The 19,016-nt window shown below is 35.8% G+C and overlaps 1 protein-coding gene across 8 annotated transcripts in view; it reads left to right on the top strand.

The window, feature by feature from the left end:
- ATRX (ATRX chromatin remodeler) overlaps positions 1-19,016 on the top strand; it is a 314,554-nt gene that overhangs the window by 91,447 nt on the left and 204,091 nt on the right. For all 8 annotated transcript variants that reach the window (XM_049643991.1, XM_049643990.1, XM_049643987.1 and 5 more), the window contains one exon: positions 14,545-14,617. In XM_049643991.1, coding sequence (XP_049499948.1) covers positions 14,545-14,617 — 73 coding nt within the window. The remainder of the gene's footprint in view (positions 1-14,544; positions 14,618-19,016) is intronic.

Raw genomic sequence — 19,016 nt, 5'->3', positions numbered from 1 at the left:
TTTTGTATCATGCAACCTTATTGAATTTATCTGTCAATTCTAGTAGTTTTTTGGTGGAGTCTTTAGGATGTTTTATATATATATATATATATATATATATATATATATATATATATATAAATTCTGCAAATAGTGAGAGTTTGATTGCTTCCTTACAAATTTAGATGCCTTTCATTTGTTTTTGTTGTCTGATTGCTGTGGCTAGGGCTTTCAGTACTATGTTGAATAAAAGTGGTGAGAGTGGGCATCCTTGTGTTGTTTCTGACCTTAAGGGAAAAGCTCTTAGTTTTCACCATTATGACATTAACTGTGAGGTTTTCATATATGGCCATTATTGTGTTGTGGTATGTTCCTTCTAAACCTGCTTTTTTGAGAGTTATCATGAATGGATGTTATACTTTGTTGGAAGCTTTTTCTGCATCTATTGCAATGATCTTATGTTTCTTATCCTTTCTCTTATTGATGTGACATAAGATTGTTGATTTGCAAATATTGAACCACCTTGCAGTCCAGGAATGAATCCTACCTGATCGTGATGAATGGTTTCTTTAAAAGTATTGTTGGATTCGTTTTGCTAGTATTTTGTTGAGGAATTCTGCATCTGTGTTCTTCAGCGGTATTAGCCTGTAGTTCTCTTTTTTAGTGGTATCTTTGATTTTTGTATCAGGGTAATGCTGGCCTCATAGTACAAATTTGGAAGTTATTATTCTTTGTCTTCTATTGTTTTGGAATAATTTGAGAAGAACCGGTATTAACTTCTTAAAATATTTAGATTTCATCTGTGAAGCCATCTGGTCCTGGATTTTTGTTTGCTGGCAGATTTTTATTGCTGATTCAGTTTCATTGCTGGCAGTTGTTCTGTTCAAATGTTCAATTTCTTCACAATGGAGTTTTGGGAAGTTATATGTTCTTAGAAATGTATCCATTTCCTCTATTTTGTTCAATTGTTAGCATATAATCTTTCATAATCTCTTATTATCCTTTCAATTTCTGTGGTGTCCATTATTTCCCCTCTTTAATTTTTTATTTTGTTTGAGTCCTCTCTCATTTTTTTTGGTGTGTCTGATAAAGGTTTATCAGTTTTGTTGATCTTTTAAAAGAATCAGCTTCTGGTTTCATTGATCCATTGTTTTTTTTTTAACTATTGTTTTTGTTTATCTCTGCTCAAATCTTTATTATTTTTTCTTTTACTGGTTTTGTGTTTCATTTGTTCTTTTTGTAGCTTCTTTAGGTTTAATGTTTTTTTTTAAATTTATTTGAGATTTTTCTTGCTTCTTAAAGTAGGTCTGTATTGTTACAAACTTCCCTCTTAGAATAACTTTTGCTGCATGCCAGAGATTTTCGAACATTTTGTTTTCATTTTCATTTGTCTCCATGCATTTTTAAAAAATTTTCTCTCTGGTATCTTGGTTGACCCATTCATTTAGTAGTGTGTTATTTAACCTCCACGTATTTGTGTTCTTGCAGATTTTTTCTTGAGGTTGATTTCTAGTTTCATAGCGTTATGGTCAGAAAAGACACATGGTATGACTTTGATCTTGTTGGATTTGTTTAAGACTTTTGTGGCCTAATCTGTGATCTAGTCTGGAGAGTATTCCATGTTCACATGAAAAAGATTGTATTGTGCTGTTTTAGGATGGAATGTTCTGAATATATCTGTTAGATCCATCTAGTCCAAACTGTCCTTCAAAGGACTGGTTCCGTGTTGATTTCTGTGTGAATGAGTATCCATTGATGTAAGTGGGGAGTCGAAGTACTCTGCTATTATTGTGTTACAATTGATTGCTTTCTTTATGTTTGTTATTAACTCCTTTATGTTTTTGGATGCTCTCATGTTGGATTCATAAACATTTACAGTTGTTATGCCTTCTTTTTGGATCGTAGTATTTATAATTATATGTGGTATTCTTCTTTGTCTCTTGTTACAATCTTTGTTTTAAAGTCTGTTTTTGCTAATATAAGTATTGCTACCTGGCTTTCTTTTACATCTGTTTGCATGATAGATGTTTTTCTATCTCTTCACTTTCAATCTGCATGTGTCTTTAAGTCAGAAATGAGTCTCTTATAGGCAGTATATAGATGGGTCTTGCTTTGTTATTCATTCAGTCACCCTGTGTGTTTTGGTTGGAGCATTTAGTACATTTACTTTCAAAGTAATTATTGATAGGCATTATTACCATTCTGTTACTTCTTTTATGGTTGTTTTTGTAGTTTTTATCTGTTCCTTCTCTTGCTGTCTTCTCTCATCTTTTGCTGACTTTCATTAGTGATGTGCTTGGATTCTTTTCTCTAGTTTTTTGCATATCTATTAGTGGTTTTTTATTTGTGGTTATCGTTAAATTTATATATAGCATCTTCTGCATATAGCAGTCCATATTAAGTTAATGGTTGCTTAAGTTTGAATCCATTCTAAGAGCACTAAATTTTTACTCTTTTCTCCCCATGTTTTAGATATATGGTGTCCTACTGTACATCCTTTTTTTTTATGAATCCCTTTACAGTTTTTTATTGATATACTTAATTTTACTGCTTTAGTGCTACCTACTTTTCTTACTACTGATTATGGTCTTATCTTTCCACGCAGAGAATCCCCCCTCATTTTAAGTTTTTTAAAAATATTTATATATTTTTGAGAGAGACAGGGTATGAACGGGGGGAGGGGGCGGGAAGGACAGAGAGAGAGGGAGACACAGAATCTGAACCAGGCTCCAGGCTCTTAGCTGTCAACACAGAGCCCGATGTGGGCTTGAATTCATGAACCACAGGATCATGACCTGAGCTGAAGTCAGATGCTTAACTGACTGAGCCACTCTGAGAATCCCCTCTAATATTTCTTGCACAGCTGGTTTAGTCATGATGAATTTCTTTAACTTTATTTGTCTAGGAAACTTTCTCTTTTCTTCTGTTCTGAATGATAGTCTTGCTGGAGACAGTATTCTGTCTATCTATTTATTTATTTATTTATTTAATAGTTTATATATTTTTGAGAGAAAGAGAAAAAAAAGCATAAGTGGGGGAGGGGTGAGAGAGAGAGAGAGAGAGAGAGAGAGAGAGAGAATGAATCCCAAGCAGGCTCCGCACTGTCAGTGTGGAACCCTAAGTGGGGCTTGAACTCAAGAACTGTGAGATCATGACCTGAGCTGAGGTCAGATGCTCAACTGACTGAGCCACCCAGGCACCCCACTGGAGAGAGTATTCTTGGTCGCAGTTTTGTTTTTCTTCAGCACTTTGAATATACATGCCCGTCCCTTCTGGCCTGCAAAGTTTCTTCTGAAAAATCTGCTTATATCCTAGGAGGTTTCCCTTGAATGTACCTTTTTTCTTTTCTCCTGTTCCTTTTAAAATTCTCTATCACTACATTTTCTATTTTAATTACTATGTGTCTTGGTATAGATCTCCTTGAGTTGATTTTGTTAGGGTCTCTTTGTGCCTCCTGCTCCTGAAACTGGATGTCAGTTTCTTTCCCCACATTCAGGAAGTTTTTAGCTATTATTTCTTCAAGTAAATTTTCTGCCCCTTTTTCTTTTATATTTCTGGGATCCTTATAATGTGCTTATTACTGCGCTTGATTGTGTTAGTGAGTTCCCTAAGTGTATTTTTAGTTTTTATTTTTTTTCTCCTTTTTGTTCAACTTGATTGCTTTCCATTACTCTATCTTCCGGGTCACTGATTTGTTCTTCTACTTTCTCTGTTCTATTTATTCCATCTAGTATGTATTCAATTTTACTTATTGAGTTCCTCATTTCTGGTTCTTGTTTGTGTGTTCTACCTCTTTGTTGAGCATCTCACTGAGGTCCTCCTCTCTTCTCAATTCCAGTGAGTATTTTTGTCACCATTACTTTAAATTTAAATCCTCTCTCTTTGGCATATTACTTATCTCTGTTTTGTTTAGCTCTCTTGCTGTTATTTTGTCATGTTCTTTAATTTGGGAAAGACTCCTTTTTTTCCTCATTTTGTCTAATTCTCTGTGTCTTTTTCTATGTGTTAGGAATGTCAGCTGTGTCTCTTGCTTTTGTAACTAGTGATGTTATGAAGAACTGGTCCTATAGTGCTTGGTAGGGCAGTGTCCCCTGTTCACCAGAACCTGGCACTTCTGGAATGTCTCCTGTGTATGTGTGTGTGTGTGGAGTGTGCCCTAATTTTATGGCTGAGCCTCATTTGCCTTAAGTCCAGTCATCTCCAATAGCTCTGTTTGCCTCTGGTGGGCAGGGTTTGGTCACTGTATTATGGTCCAGTCTGCTGTTTGCCTTGGGCTTGAGTTGAGTCAGACCAGCCATTTGACAGAGATGCCATAGCTTGGAACTGCAGGGTGTTCTCCCTGTGTGTTGTCTCCTTAGAAACTTTTGTTGGTAGGCCCACTGCTAAGGCTGCAGTTAGACTCATGTGTATGCTTATATTTCCCTGTGCCTCCAGGAAGGAGTTACTTTGGAGTGGTACTGGCCACTGTTGGGGCTGCTAGCACACTGCCAGGCTTGTGCCACTGCTTTGGTTGGTCTCCAGCCAAGGATGTGTTGGCAGGGGCAGTCCACAGAAGAACGTGGGGGTGGGGTGTGTATGGTGCCAGCAAGGTCCATGCCAGTCCCCTGTGGGAGGTGTTTTGCAGCCACCTGATAAAACTCATGTCCAAAGGCAAGGCTGGTGTGGAGGGGCAAATCCATAGAAGAAATGGTGGGTTGGGACATGCTGTTAGCAAAGGTATGTGGAGAGTGTGGGTGCTGTGCTGGTTCCCTCAGGTGTATGTGTATCTAGGCTGAGGGCGGGGTATATGTGTATGTAGGCTGGGAGGAGAATGACTCGTGCTAGCTTTTTGTTCTTGCAGAAGTCTCCCAAAGATCCCTGCCCTTCCAGCACATGCTTAGGGGTTAATAAAGAAACCTCCTTCCCATATACCCTAGGCATTTTTCAAACTGCTGCTTTTATGCTGTATTTCAGTGGGGTTGTTTGTTGTGACATCTCTTTAAGGATAGGGACTCAATTTCCTGTCACCCCATGGTTCTTCCAGAGTTGAACCTGCTCATTTTTAAAATTTTGTGTGTGAAGCCCCACTGATTGTAAGCACTCAGGATGTTAGGTCCTTCTGGTTTTCATTTTTTTTAAATATGAAATTTATTGTCAGATTGGTTTCCATACAACACCCAGTGCTTATCCCAACAGGTGCCCTCAGTACCCATCACCTACCCTCCCCTCCCTCCCACCCCCTGATCAACCCTCAGATTGTTCTCAGTTTTTAATGGTCTTTAATGGTTTGGCTCCCTCCCTCTCTAACGTTCTTTTTTTCCTTCCCCTCCCCCATGGTCTTCTGTTCAGGTTCTCAGGATCCACATAAGAGTGAAAACATACAGTATCTGTCTTTCTCTGTATGACTTATTTCACTTAGCATAACACTCTCCAGTTCCATCCATATTGCTACAAAGGGCCATATTTCATTCTTTCTCATTGCCACGTAGTATTCCATTCTGTATATAAACCACAATTTCTTTATCCATTCATCAGTTGATGGATATTTAGGCTCTTTCCATAATTTGGCTATTTTTGAAAGTGCTGCTATAAACATTGGGGTACAAGTGCCCCTATGCATCAGCACTCCTGAATTCCTTGGGTAAATTCCCAGCAGTGCTATTGCTGGGTCATAGGGTAGGTCTATTTTTAATTTTTTGAGGAACCTCCACACTGTTTTCCAGAGAGGCTGCACCAATTTGCATTACCACCAACAGTGCAAGAGGGTTCCCATTTCTCCACATCCTTGCCAGCATCTATAGTCTCCTGATTTGTTCATTTTAGTCACTCTGACTGGTGTGAGGTGGCATCTGAGTGTGGTTTTGATTTGTATTTCCCTGATGAGGAGCAACCTTGAGCCTCTTTTCATGTGCCTGTTGGCCATCTGGATGTCTTCTTTAGAGAAGTGTCTATTTGTGTTTTCTGCCCATTTCTTCACTGGATTATTTGTTTTTCGGGTGTGGAGTTTGGTGAGCTCTTTATAGATTTTGGATACTAGCCCTTTGTCCGATATGTCATTTGCAAATACCTTTTCCCATTCCGTTGGTTGCCTTTTAGTTTTGTTGATTGTTTCCTTTGCAGTGCAGAAGCTTTTTATCTTCACGAGATCCCAATAGTTCATTTTTGCTTTTAATTCCCTTGCCTTTGGGGATGTGTCAAGTAAGAAATTGCTGCGGCTGAGGTCAGAGAGGTTTTTTCCTGCTTTCTCCTCTAGGGTTTTGATGGTTTCCTGTCTCACATTCAGGTCCTTCATCCATTTTGAGTTTGTTTTTGTGAATGGTGTAAGAAAGGGGTCTAGTTTCCTCCTTCTACATGTTGCTGTCCAGTTCTCCCAGCACCATTTGTGAAAGAGACTGTCTTTTTTCCATTGGATATTCTTTCCTGCTTTCTCAAACATTAGTTGGCCATACTTTTGTGGGTCCAATTCTGGAGTCTCTATTCTATTCCATTGGTCTATGTGTCTGTATTTGTGCCAATATCATGCTATCTTGATGATGACAGCTTTGTAGTAGAGGCTAAAGTCTGGGATTGTGATGCCTCCTGCTTTGGTCTTCTTCTTCAAAATTACTTTGGCTATTCGGGGTGTTTTGTGGTTCCATACAAATTTTAGAATTGCTTGTTCTAGCTTCGAGAAGAATGCTGGTACAATTTTGCTTGGGATTGCATTGAATGTGTAGATAGCTTTGGGTAGTATTGACATTTTAACAATATTGGTTTTTCCAATTCATGAGCATGGAATATTTTTCCATTTCTTTATATCTCCTTCAATTTCCTTCATAACCTTTCTATAGTTTTCAGCATACAGATCTTTTACATCTTTGGTTAGGTTTATTGTAGGTGTTTTATGCTTCTTGGTGCAATTGTGAATGGGATCAGTTTCTTTATTTATCTTTCTGTTGCTTCATTATTAGTGTATGAGAATGCAGCTGATTTCTGTACATTGATTTTGTATCCTGCAACTTTGCTGAATTCATGTATCAGTTCTAGCAGACTTTTGGTGAAGTCTATCAGGTTTTCCATGTATAATATCATGTCATCTGCAAAAAGTGAAAGCTTGACTTCATCTTTGCCAATTTGGATGCCTTTGATTTCCTTTTGTTGTCTGACTGCTGATGCTAGCACTTCCAACATTATGTTAAGCAACGGTGAGAGTGGACATCCCTGTCATGTTCCTGATCTCAGGGAGAAAGCTCTCAGTTTTTCCCCATTGAGGATGATATTAGCCGTGGGCTTTTCATACATGGCTTTGTTGATGTTTAAGTATGTTCCTTGTGTCCCAACTTTCTCAAGGGTTTTTATTAAGAAAGGATGGTGAATTTTGTCAGATGCTTTTTCTGCAATTGACAGGATCATTTGCTTCTTTTCTTTCCTTTTATTAATGTGATGTATTACATTGATTGATTTGTGAATGTTGAACCAGCTCTGCAGCCCAGGAATGAATTCCACTTGATGGTGGTGAATAATTCTTTTTATATGCTGTTGAATTCGATTTGCTAGTATCTTATTGAGAATTTTTGCATCCATATTCATCAGGGATAATTGGCCTGTAGTTCTCTTTTTTTTTTCCTGGGTCTCTGTCTGGTTTAGGAATCAAAATAATGCTGGCTTCATAGAATGAGTCTGGAAGTTTTCCTTCCGTTTCTATTTTTTGGAACAACTTGAGAAGGATAGGTATTATCTCTGCTTTAAATGTCTGGTAGAATTCCCCAGGGAAGCCATCTGGTCCTGGACTCTTAATTTGTTGGGAGATTTTTGATAACTGATTCAATTTATTCACTGGTTATGGGTCTGTTCAAGTTTTCTATTTCTTCCTGTTTGAGTTTTGGAAGTGTGTGGGTGCTGAGGAATTTGTCCATTTCTTCCAGGTTTTCCAGTTTGTTGGCATATAATTTTTCATAGTATTCCCTGAAAATGGCTTGTATTTCTGAGGGATTGGTTGTCATAATTCCATTTTCATTCATGATTTTATCTATTTGGGTCTTCTCCCTTTTCCTTTTGAGAAGCCTGGCTAGAGGTTTATCCATTTTGTTTTAAAACCCAACTCTTGGTCTCATTGATCTGCTCTATAGTTTTTTTAGATTCTATATTGTTTATTTCTGCTGTGCTCTTTATTATTTCTCTTCTTCTGCTGGGTTTGGGGTGTCTTTGTTATTCTGCTTCTGTTTCCTTAGGTGTGCTGTTAGATTTTCTATTTGGGATTTTTCTTGTTTCTTGAGATAGGCCTGGATTGCAATGTATTTTCCTCTCAGGACTGCTTTCCCTGCATCCCAAAGCGTTTGGGTTGTTGTATTTTCATCTTCATTTGTTTCCACATATTTTTAAATTTCTTCTCTAATTGCCTGGTTGACCCATTCATTCTTTAGTAGGGTGTTCTTTTTTTTTTTTATTTTTTTTTTATTTAAAAAAAAATTTTTTTTTTAACATTTATTTATTTTTGAGACAGAGAGAGACAGAGCATGAACGGGGGAGGGTCAGAGAGAGGGAGACACAGAATCCAAAACAGGCTCCAGGCTCTGAGCTGTCAGCACAGAGCCCGACGCGGGGCTCGAACTCACGGACCGCGAGATCATGACCTGAGCCGAAGTCGGCCGCCCAACCGACTGAGCCACCCAGGCGCCCCTAGTAGGGTGTTCTTTAACCTCCATGCTTTTGGAGGTTTTCCAGACTTTTTCTTGTGGTTGATTTCAAGTTTCATAGCATTGTGGTCTGAAAGCATGCATGGTATGATCTCAGTTCTTTTATATTTACGAAGGGCTGTTTTGTAACAGAGTATGTGATCTATCTTGGAGAATGTTCCATGTGCACTCGAGAAGAAAGTATATTCTTTTGCTTTGGGATGCAGAGTTCTGAATATATCTGTCAAGTCCATGTGATCCAGTGTATCATTCAGGGCCCTTGTTTCTGTAGGGATCCTGTGTCTAGATGATCTGTCCATTGTAAGTGGAGTATTAAAGTCCCCTAAAATTACCACATTCTTATCAATAAGGTTGCTTACCATGCCTGGGATGACTGGGTTGGGGTCTGCTCTTCTTCCCGCTATTAGTGTATGGCATCCCTCCCTTCTGCTGAAAGACCCACGGTTCTCTTTGGCTCCCCATCATATGTTTGCCCTTTCTGCCCTCTTGGTTGTGGCCTTTTCTCTACATTTAGCTGTGGCAAGTCTGTTTTACCAGTCTTAAGTTCATTTTCTTTTTTATTTACTCTGATGTGGCTGTTATGTAGACATAACCATAAGATGAAGAGAGCTTGAGATCCTCCTACTCCATCATCTTACCCAGAAGTCCACATGAATTTTATTTTAAAATCTTATTGAGGAGATTTCAGGTATAACTATGTTCCCAGCACAGGCAGAATGTTTAAAATTTTCCTTTGAATCCTTAAGTTAGGATTTTAAATTTATCCCAATTGGAATTTGTGCAATTAACATGAATATTGCCTTTTAATAAAACTTCTAATTTCTTGTATATAGTGCTTATCTGATGAGTTGATTTGGAAACCAAGTGTGATTTTCATTGCATATTCAGTTTAATGCTTTGCGTTGTCAGATACCTATATGGATGTTTGCCCGTATGGCTTTAACTACAAGTCTGCTGTCCCTGAAATTGTTGGGTCCAATGTGTTTTAGAGTTTTCAACTTCTTGATTTTTAGAAATATTATGTAGATTAGTTAGCATATATTATGTTATAGCTCTAGTTTCATGTGAGGCAATACTCCCATGAGCAAATTAGTATTTCTGCTGCAGAACATCTGAACATTCATAGTTAAAGGACTAAACAGTTTAGATCAAGTTTTGCTGCCAGATGAACTTAGGCAACAATTTACAAAACTTACATTGAGAGCTTTTTGATTTTAAAATTATGGTTGACCCTTGAAAAATGTAAGGGTTAGCGATGCTGACCCCCTTGACCCCCTTTTCAGTCAGAAATCCATGTGTAACTTTTGATTCCTCAAAAACTAATTTTTTAGTTTAGGAAAAAATAATTTCCTTAAAAACTAATTCCTCTAATAGCCTAATGTTGACTGGAAGCCTTACCAAAAACACCAATAGTTGATTAACACATATTTTCTATGTTGTATATACTATATTCTTACAGTAAACTAGATAAAAGGAAATGTTAATCGAAAATACAATTATAGTACTATCCTGTAAAAAATGCAGTTATAAGTGGACCTGTGCAGTTTAAACCTGTGTTGTTCAAGGGTCAACTATATGGTAGTTTAAGATATTGTTTGTATTCATATTATAATCTAATAGTTACTTTGATGTCATATCAATGTTTTGTTATCAGGTTAGTTGGGAAAACTCTTATTAAGGATTAGAGTATAAGAATAATAAATTGTGAGTAGTTACATGGGATATTCTCATTGGCTAATTGTAGACTATTGAGTTAATCTTAAAATTTGGAAAATTGGTTTCCATGATTAATCAGCTTCCCCGTGAAATCAGCATGTTTGATTTCAATTGCCAATTTTCATCTCCCCAAATCTAACTTGATCTGACACTTATAAGAGAGTTTTATGATATACCTCTCATGTTTAAAACTAATACATATATAATAAGTAATATGTATTCATTTGATCTTAAGAAGCGATGGCAATGTATGGCAAATATTCATAGGGTGCATACCCCCATAATTCCTTACCTGAGCACTTGTATAGATAATTTTTTTCCATTGTGATCATTGTGTTGCGTGTAACTTTGTTCTCAAGTACCAGTGTGCTAGTACATATCCATAGAAGCCTTGAAAATTGAGCTCTTCAGGAGATGCCAGTCTCTCTCAGCTATTTGGTGGAATAAGCCTTGTTTGGATTTTCTTTACCCTGGATATTTCTTGGAACTGATTACTTTAGATGAAGAAGATAATTTTGATTGGAAATTTATACATCTAGAAATTGGACTTTGTAAAAATCTTAAGCAGAAAAGATTATGAAGGACATTGAAAATAAGCACTATAAAAAGTACTGTTTTTCAAGATAAGTTTGGTTGTGAGCCAATGATAAGTGACATTCGTTTATAATTTGTTTATGCGTATATAAACATGGTGTAGTTTCCTAATATGTCCAACTTAATTAAGGGAACAATATTTTTGAACTCTTAAAATGCCTCTCCTGCTCCTGTATATTTAGATGATTCCAGTTTATCCAGCCATATGTGGGTATCCTATAATGAGGTGTAATCGTTTACTAGAAAAATTGGGGCTTGAGAATGGCAGGGGCATGAGCAACCAAAATGAAGAACATGGTCCTAGGAGATTGCAGTCCAATGAATAAGATAGACATAGATAAATCATTATTTTAAAAAATACCACAAGAAACATATAAAACTAAAATGGAGCTGTGTGATAAATAGCAGTTGGGCCATTTAATTTAAATATTAGAGAAAGACTTTGAACAGGTAACATTTGAACTCAACTTTGAAGGATATGTCAAATTTTGAAAGGTGTAGTAGAGGAACAACAGTAATATTACTAGTAATACTTCATTTGAAGAGTGGTCTGTTTGAGGTATTGATTATGAGTTTGCTAGGGTATTCTAAGATTTATTTTTGCCTTTCTATGTTTAGCATATTTCTATCCTGAACCTATAGTTGTCTGTGTTCTTTATGGATTTTTTTTCTCTAACATTTTGTCCCTATCTTTTATTATGAAGCAAATTTAAATATACAGAAAAGTTTCTGTCATTAACATTGTACTGTGTTCACATTATCACATATTTATTTATATATCCTTATATTTATCCATCAATATACCTAATTTTTTTGTCTTTTTAACTGTTCATTTTGAATGAATTATAAATTCACAGGAAATTGCAAAAAAAAAATGTACACGGAGGTCTTGAATGATACCCTCCATTCAGTTTTCCCCAGCGGTGACATCTTACTTAACTGTAGTACAATGTCAAAATCAGAAAACTGAAGATTTATTGCGGTCTAACCAGTTTTTCATGCACTGATTTGTTTGTGTGTTTATGTATATGTAAGTACAGTTCTCTGCAATTGTTATCACTTGTGTAGTTTTGTATAACCATTACCATAGTCAAGATACTGAACTGTTCATTGCCACAAGGTTCCCTTTTGCTACCCCTTATGCACATCACCTTGCTTAACCATATTCTTTTTTTAAAAATTAAAAATTTTTTTTTAATGTTTGTTTATTTTTGAGACAGAGAGTATGAGAGGGGGAGGGGCAGAGAGAGAGGGAGACACAGAATCTGAAGCAGGCTCCCGGCTCTGAGCTGTCAGCACAGAGCCCGATGCAGGGCTCAAACTCCTGAGCTGTGAGAGCATGACCTGAGCTGAAGTTGGAAGCTCAGCGGACTGAGCCACCCAGACACCCCCTTTCTTAACTGTATTCTTAACCCCTGGCAACTGTTAATTCCATTTTCATCTTTAATTTTGTTATTTTGAGGTAGAATCATGAGGTGTGAAACCTTTAGAGATTGACTTTTTTCACTCAATGTAATGAATGCCCTTGAAATCCTTGATGCATTTCAAAGTAAATGCTAATCATCAGCATACTTCTCCTTAATTGCTTCACCATAAATAGTATTAATTACAGGTTAATATAGAAGTGTGTTTTCGAGGTGAAATTTACATACAGTGAAATGCACAAATCTTAACCATTTTTTTTACATTTTTATTTTTTAAAAAATATTTATTGAGAGAGAGTGAAGAAGGGCAGAGAGAGAGGGAGGGAGGGAGGGAGAGAGAAAGAGGGAGGGAGGGAGGGAGGGAGGGAGAAAGAGAATTCCAAGCAGGCTTCATGCTTCTGTGCAGAGCCCAATGCAGGGCTCTATCTCCCAACCATGAGATCATGACCTGAACTGAAATCAAGAGTCGGATTCTTAACCCACTGAACCACCCAGGCACCCCTTCATCTTATCCTCTTTAGATTAATTTTTTTTTTAGGTTTATTTATTTTCAGAGGCAGTGCAAGCAGGGGAGGGGCAGAGAGAGGGGGAGGGAGAGAATCTTAAGCAGGGTCCACGTTCAGCACAGAGCCTGATGCAGGGCTTGATCTCAGGAACTGTGAGATCATGACCTGAGCCAAAATCAGGGGTGCAATGCTCAACTCACCGAACCACTCAGGTGCTCCAGCCACTTTAGATTTTTAGTCAAAGGATAGCAGTGTAGCTTTTTAAAAAATATTTTTTTTAATGTTTATTCATTTTTTGATAGAGACAGAGCATGAGTGGGGGAGGGGCAGAGAGAGAGGGAGACACAGAATCTGAAGCAGGCTCCAGGCTCTGAGCTGACAGCACAGAGCCCGACGTGGGGCTTGAACTCATGGACCGTGAGATCATGACCTGAGCTGAAGTTGGACACTTAACTGACTGAGCCACCCAGGTGCCCCAGCAGTGTAGCTTTTTATAAGGAATCGGTTTTACTGTACTTGAATATATCTCTTGGTAATTCTACTCATGAATACAATACAGATTCCACCCCAAAAACCAAATAATCCAGTGAAGAAATGGGCAGAAAACATGCATAGACACTTCTCTAAAGAAGACATCCAGATGGCCAACAGGCACATGAAAAGATGCTCAACGTCGCTCCTCATCAGGGAAATACAAATCAAAACCACACTCAGATATCACCTCACGCCAGTCAGAGTGGCCAAAATGAACAAATCAGGAGACTATAGATGCTGGAGAGGATGTGGAGAAACGGGAACCCTCTTGCACTGTTGGTGGGAATGCAAATTGGTGCAGCCACTCTGGAAAACAGTGTGGAGGTTCCTCAAAAAATTGAAGATAGACCTACCCTATGACCCAGCAATAGCACTGCTAGGAATTTACCCAAGGAATTCAGGAGTGCTGATGCATAGGGGCACTTGCACTCCAATGTTTATAGCAGCATTCTCAACAATGGCCAAATTATGGAAAGAGCCTAAATGTCCATCAACTGATGAATGGATAAAGAAATTGTGGTTACTGGAGTACTATGTGGCAATGAGAAAGAATGAAATATGGCCCTTTGTAGCAACGTGGATGGAACTGGAGAGTGTTATGCTAAGTGAAATAAGCCATACAGAGAAAGACAGATACCATATGGTTTCACTCTTACGTGGATCCTGAGAAACTTAACAGAAACCCATGGGGGAGGGGAAGGAAAAAAAAAGGTTAGAGTGGAAGAGAGCCAAAGCATAAGAGACTCTTAAAAACTGAGAACAAACTGAGGGTTGATGGGAGGTGGGAGGGAGGGGAGGGTAGGCGATGGGTATTGAGGAGGGCACCTTTTGGGATAAGCACTGGGTGTTGTATGGAAACCAATTTGACAATAAACTTCATATATTAAAAAAAAAAACTTGTATTCTGGGAAGGAACTTTGAAATATATAAGATACAACTATTGTGTTACTGCTGGCACTTCATAAATTCCCCATTGTGTTTTTTCTATAAATTTTTTTTTACTCATGTTTTGGATTCAGAGTACAGTTTAGAACCCACTAGTTGTTTTAAACTTTTTAGCTTTCAGTTTTATTTTACATGGTTTTATTTATATAGATAATTCAAACCTAATTTTAAGTACACTTTTTTCCCCTCAAGGAGATGAAGCCTTATCTAAATCAGTGCCTGTCACGGTGGATGATGATGATGACGACAATGATCCTGAGAATAGGTATGATTCCATCTGTAAGGACTTAAAAAAGATTATAACACACCCTAGGCGTGGGCACAAACAGCAGCAACGGAACCGCAAGCAGGTTGTAAAAACCAGGAGTGCCTGCCTTAGAAAGACTCGCTCACAGTCTTCCTGCAAGTTTGAAAGGCCAGAAAATGGGCTAAAACTCATAAACCTTAAGAGAAAGTAAATACAAATATTAACACACCTAGCATAGGGTGTGTTATAAAAACAGCACTGTCAATTTTATGTTCCCATGTAAACTGTGATAATTCTTTGAGAATATTTTAATTTCAGCAAATTATTTTATTGATGAAAGTAAATCATTTCAATAAATTGGTGACAACAGACATCTCCTCAGTATTTGATTTTTGTTTTTAATTGCCATCTAATATGGTGGTCCTATTTATTAAGACCAATTCAAAGTGAAAGAAAGGAGATTGCTCAGATATGTAAGATTAAGAAATTGTTTTCAAAATAAGTATCAATATACAAAGTGTCCAGAGTGATTTGGATTTTAACTATTTTTCTCATAAAATAGATAGTATGGTGGTATTAACTTTAATAAAACTTAAACAGCTGATTTAAAAGTAAACAGTGTAGCCTGTACATATTCACTTAATCTAAGGGATGGTAGGAGTAGAAAAAAATACAAAGACATACCCATATCCTAACAATGAAGAATAATGAAAATGAATGTATTAAAGAATATAACCCTAAATTTTTTTACCTGTCCTTTAAACCCTTCCTGGAATATAGTGTATCCTACGCAAAACTTCGACAACTTAATGTGGTGTAGTAGGTGGAATTTGGGAATAATGGGGATAAGAATATCTGATTTCTAGTTCTAACTTCTCTAACAACTGTCTGTGTGATTATGCGCAAGTGACTTAACTACTCTGCCAAAATTTTCTGATTTCTAAAATGAAAAGATGGGATGAAATTTTCTGTGATTAATTCTGGCACCAAATATCAATGATAGATTTGATTGTTTTACTAAAGAACACTATATTAACCATCCATTTATTCCTAATAGTAAGTTATGATATTAAGAAAATTTGAAAATATACATGTAATTTTTGTGTCATAATTTTGTAAGAAATTAACTTTGAGTTAGTAAATGCTGTGGGGCCAGCTGTTTTCTAGCTCTGTTTTCTGTATCTTGTTGTTGCTGATAGGGTTTTCTGTTTCCAAGATCAGCATTCTCCCAATAGAATGTTTTTCTTTTGGTAAATGAACAATTTTATTTTGTACTTTTAAAGAGAGATTAATCATGGACACAATGACTCAGTTGCTGCTTACCTAGTATATAAAAATTAAATATATACATACCTAGTTATTTTATGAGATGGGGTGGGGTTGAGAATGGAATGGTAAAGGCCTACATGTTATTCCTCAGCAAGTTTTATAGTACATGATCATAGATTATGGAAGCATTTAAAAACTTGTCTTTTAAAATGCTTTAGTTCCTCTATTTATATTACTAATTTGTTTTCCTGTAAACCACAAGGACTCCAATATTATTGAAAGGCTAATAATATTTAAAACATGCTATATTCTAATTTAACTATGAGTGATGAACCTTAATCTCATATTTAGCCACCAGATGAGAGTGTCATTAAGGTATGATAATTTTATATTTGTGTTAGAACCTGTCAAAATATAAATATTTTCATCTTTTAAGTTTGATTATATCTCTGTAACTGGCAAGTATTATATTGGAAGGTATAGTTAATTCCATCTTGTATTTGTGATTAAGAAATACAACCCTGTTGAGTACTTTTGAGAAGAATTGAATTTTATCTTGAACATGTTTTTCTTTATACTTACTTTAATGTGCCTTTATAAAATACACCATTAATAATTTATTTCATATTGAACATACCAAAGAGGTATCTAATACCCATCGTGGGGATACAAATACCATCTGGAACTATTTTAGCATAGATGATGTATTTGAGTATATTTGAATATGCACTAAGCAAATTTTAAAAATTTGTTTGCAGATCACAATTAATTCTTGGAATTATTTTTACCAATTTCACATTTTTGAGTCGGATGTATTTTAGTACGCAGCATGTTGTAATTTTGTGTAAATTTGTACACAATTGTGTAATTGTGTATAAATTTTGTATACATTTCATATGCTTTGACTTTTTAGCAATGTTGTTAATACCTTTTCAGTGTTGATATTTATGGAGAGGTAAATAGTGTATTAATGCCATGGCTTAACTGTTTGGATGCAATAAATTTCTGTAAAACTTTTTCTTGTTCAAGCATTTAATTTTAATTATGTATCTTTTCATGGAAGTTGAAAGATTTTGTTAAAATCAAGATATGGAAGGTAGTTTGTAGCCAGCTTACATATGAATATATATATATACACACACTTATCTGTGTGTTTTCTGTTTTAAAGCTATGATAGCTTTTGAGGTCATTTAAAAAAATTAGCCATGTACTGAATATTTTATTAAGTATGAATATGTAAATTTGTTATTTTAGCATACTCTTATGTGGCACCATTCATATTTGAAAGTAAATGCATGCTACTGTGAGATAGAGTGGTCTAACGTGTAAATTAATTTCTGTTTAATAGTATTTAATAAACAATGACAAAGTATTGTAGGTTGATTGACAGTTTAACTTTCTTTGGTTGAACTTTTTAGAAAAATAAATAGACTAACTTTATATGTTGAATTTTGTATAATTGATAATTTACTTAGAATTTTATAGCTTAGACTTTATATACTTTTTGAAAGGGAGAAGAATACAAAACAGTTTGTTAGGTTATTTAAATTATACATGTAATTTTAAAAGTCAGTTATTTGAATATGCCATTATGTTAATGTTGTCTTTCAAATACCTGTTGTGTTTTAAATTGGTTCTTTCATTTAAACAACATTTATTCATGTAATTTGATTACTGTTGCATTTCTATAGTTAGTTGGCATTGAAAATGTGTTACGATTCCTTAATAGGTATATTTTGACCAAACATTTTCTAGTGTCCTATATTCGTATACCTGCACTGTGAATTAGTCTCAAGAGGCAAGATGGTAGTTTGTTCAAGTTTAACAGTGTTTGTGTTGAGGATCATTAAACTAGGCTTGTCTTTAGAGGTTGCATACTACACAATCAGTGAAGACTCCATTCTCTCCAAAAAGGAATTATTTTCAGAATATTCTTTATTTGGAGATTGTTTTCTAAATAAGCATTCTTTCTTTATTCCAATTTTGACTAAAAACTGAGATTTTATATGGATACCCTTCCCTGGCACACACATACAAATATTTACCTTATAATTGAAGAATGCTTAATTGGATCTAATAATATTCCAGTTTTTCTCATAATTTCTTTCTCAGTGGGGCTAAATACTTACTACATAGAAGCAAAATTTGACATGGAGATTGCTTAAAGGAATTGTCCATTGTTAATAGAAGTTCCACTTAATTATAGTGGGACTACACTGTTGCCTTAAAAGTTTCCGATTATTTTGTTATTTGGTAATACCTTGCTTTTCAACTGGAAAATATACAAATGATTGTTTTCTCCCTACTAGCTTGGTGTGGATATTCTGTTGATGAAGGTTCTGTACTATTAATTCAGCATATTCTCAGAAGTAATTAATTGTTCCTGGATGTTGTTCATGCTAATGAAGATATTTAATGATTGTTTACCTGATTTCAGCAATGTTTAAAAGGTTGAGTATATCTCAAGTTCCTTAACAAAAGACTTCATTTGGTTTCCATTTTAAACACTTTTCAGAATGTTTATCTTCTACACGTGTCTTTATTCTTTATACGAATTTGCTAAATCTGGAAGAATCTCTTTATTCTTTATAGGAATTTGCTAAATCTGGAAGAATTGTTTCTCTGTGAAATGTTTTTTTTTTTCACGGTGGTCCTGTTACCAGATTGCTTTTGTTATCCCTTATTGTGTTAAAAAACAAAGGTAGCATTTTGAATGAAGCATTTCACTTACTTTTATGTTTGAGTAAGGGTTTTAAATGCCTGATAGCTTCAAAGTAACTTTTAAAATTTACTTTATTTTATAGTGCAGGTAAGTATTGTAAGTCATTTAAGTATATATAGGTGTCTAGTCAGTAGATAGGATCTATTTGTAGTTAACCAAACTGGTTGCAGTTGCCATAAGATCTCCTTTTTAAATGCTAGAATTTTCAGCAAGAAAAGAAATATGGTCAGTAGTAGTGATCTCTGCTTAAGATTTAAACATTATATTCAGCCCTCCTTTCTTTCCTGCTCTTTGTTCTTTGGTGATATTGGGACTTTTAGAGCATAGAAAATAGACCCTCCCCAAAAAGAGGGTCTGTATTTTCTAGTGTTAGCAAAAATGATCCATTTTTCTGACTTAATATATGTCTCCTTTGTCTTTAACTTT

Source organism: Panthera uncia, chromosome X, assembly GCF_023721935.1.
Source record: "Panthera uncia isolate 11264 chromosome X, Puncia_PCG_1.0, whole genome shotgun sequence".
Lineage (NCBI taxonomy): Eukaryota > Metazoa > Chordata > Mammalia > Carnivora > Felidae > Panthera > Panthera uncia.
This window is presented reverse-complemented; position numbering and strand designations above follow the sequence as displayed.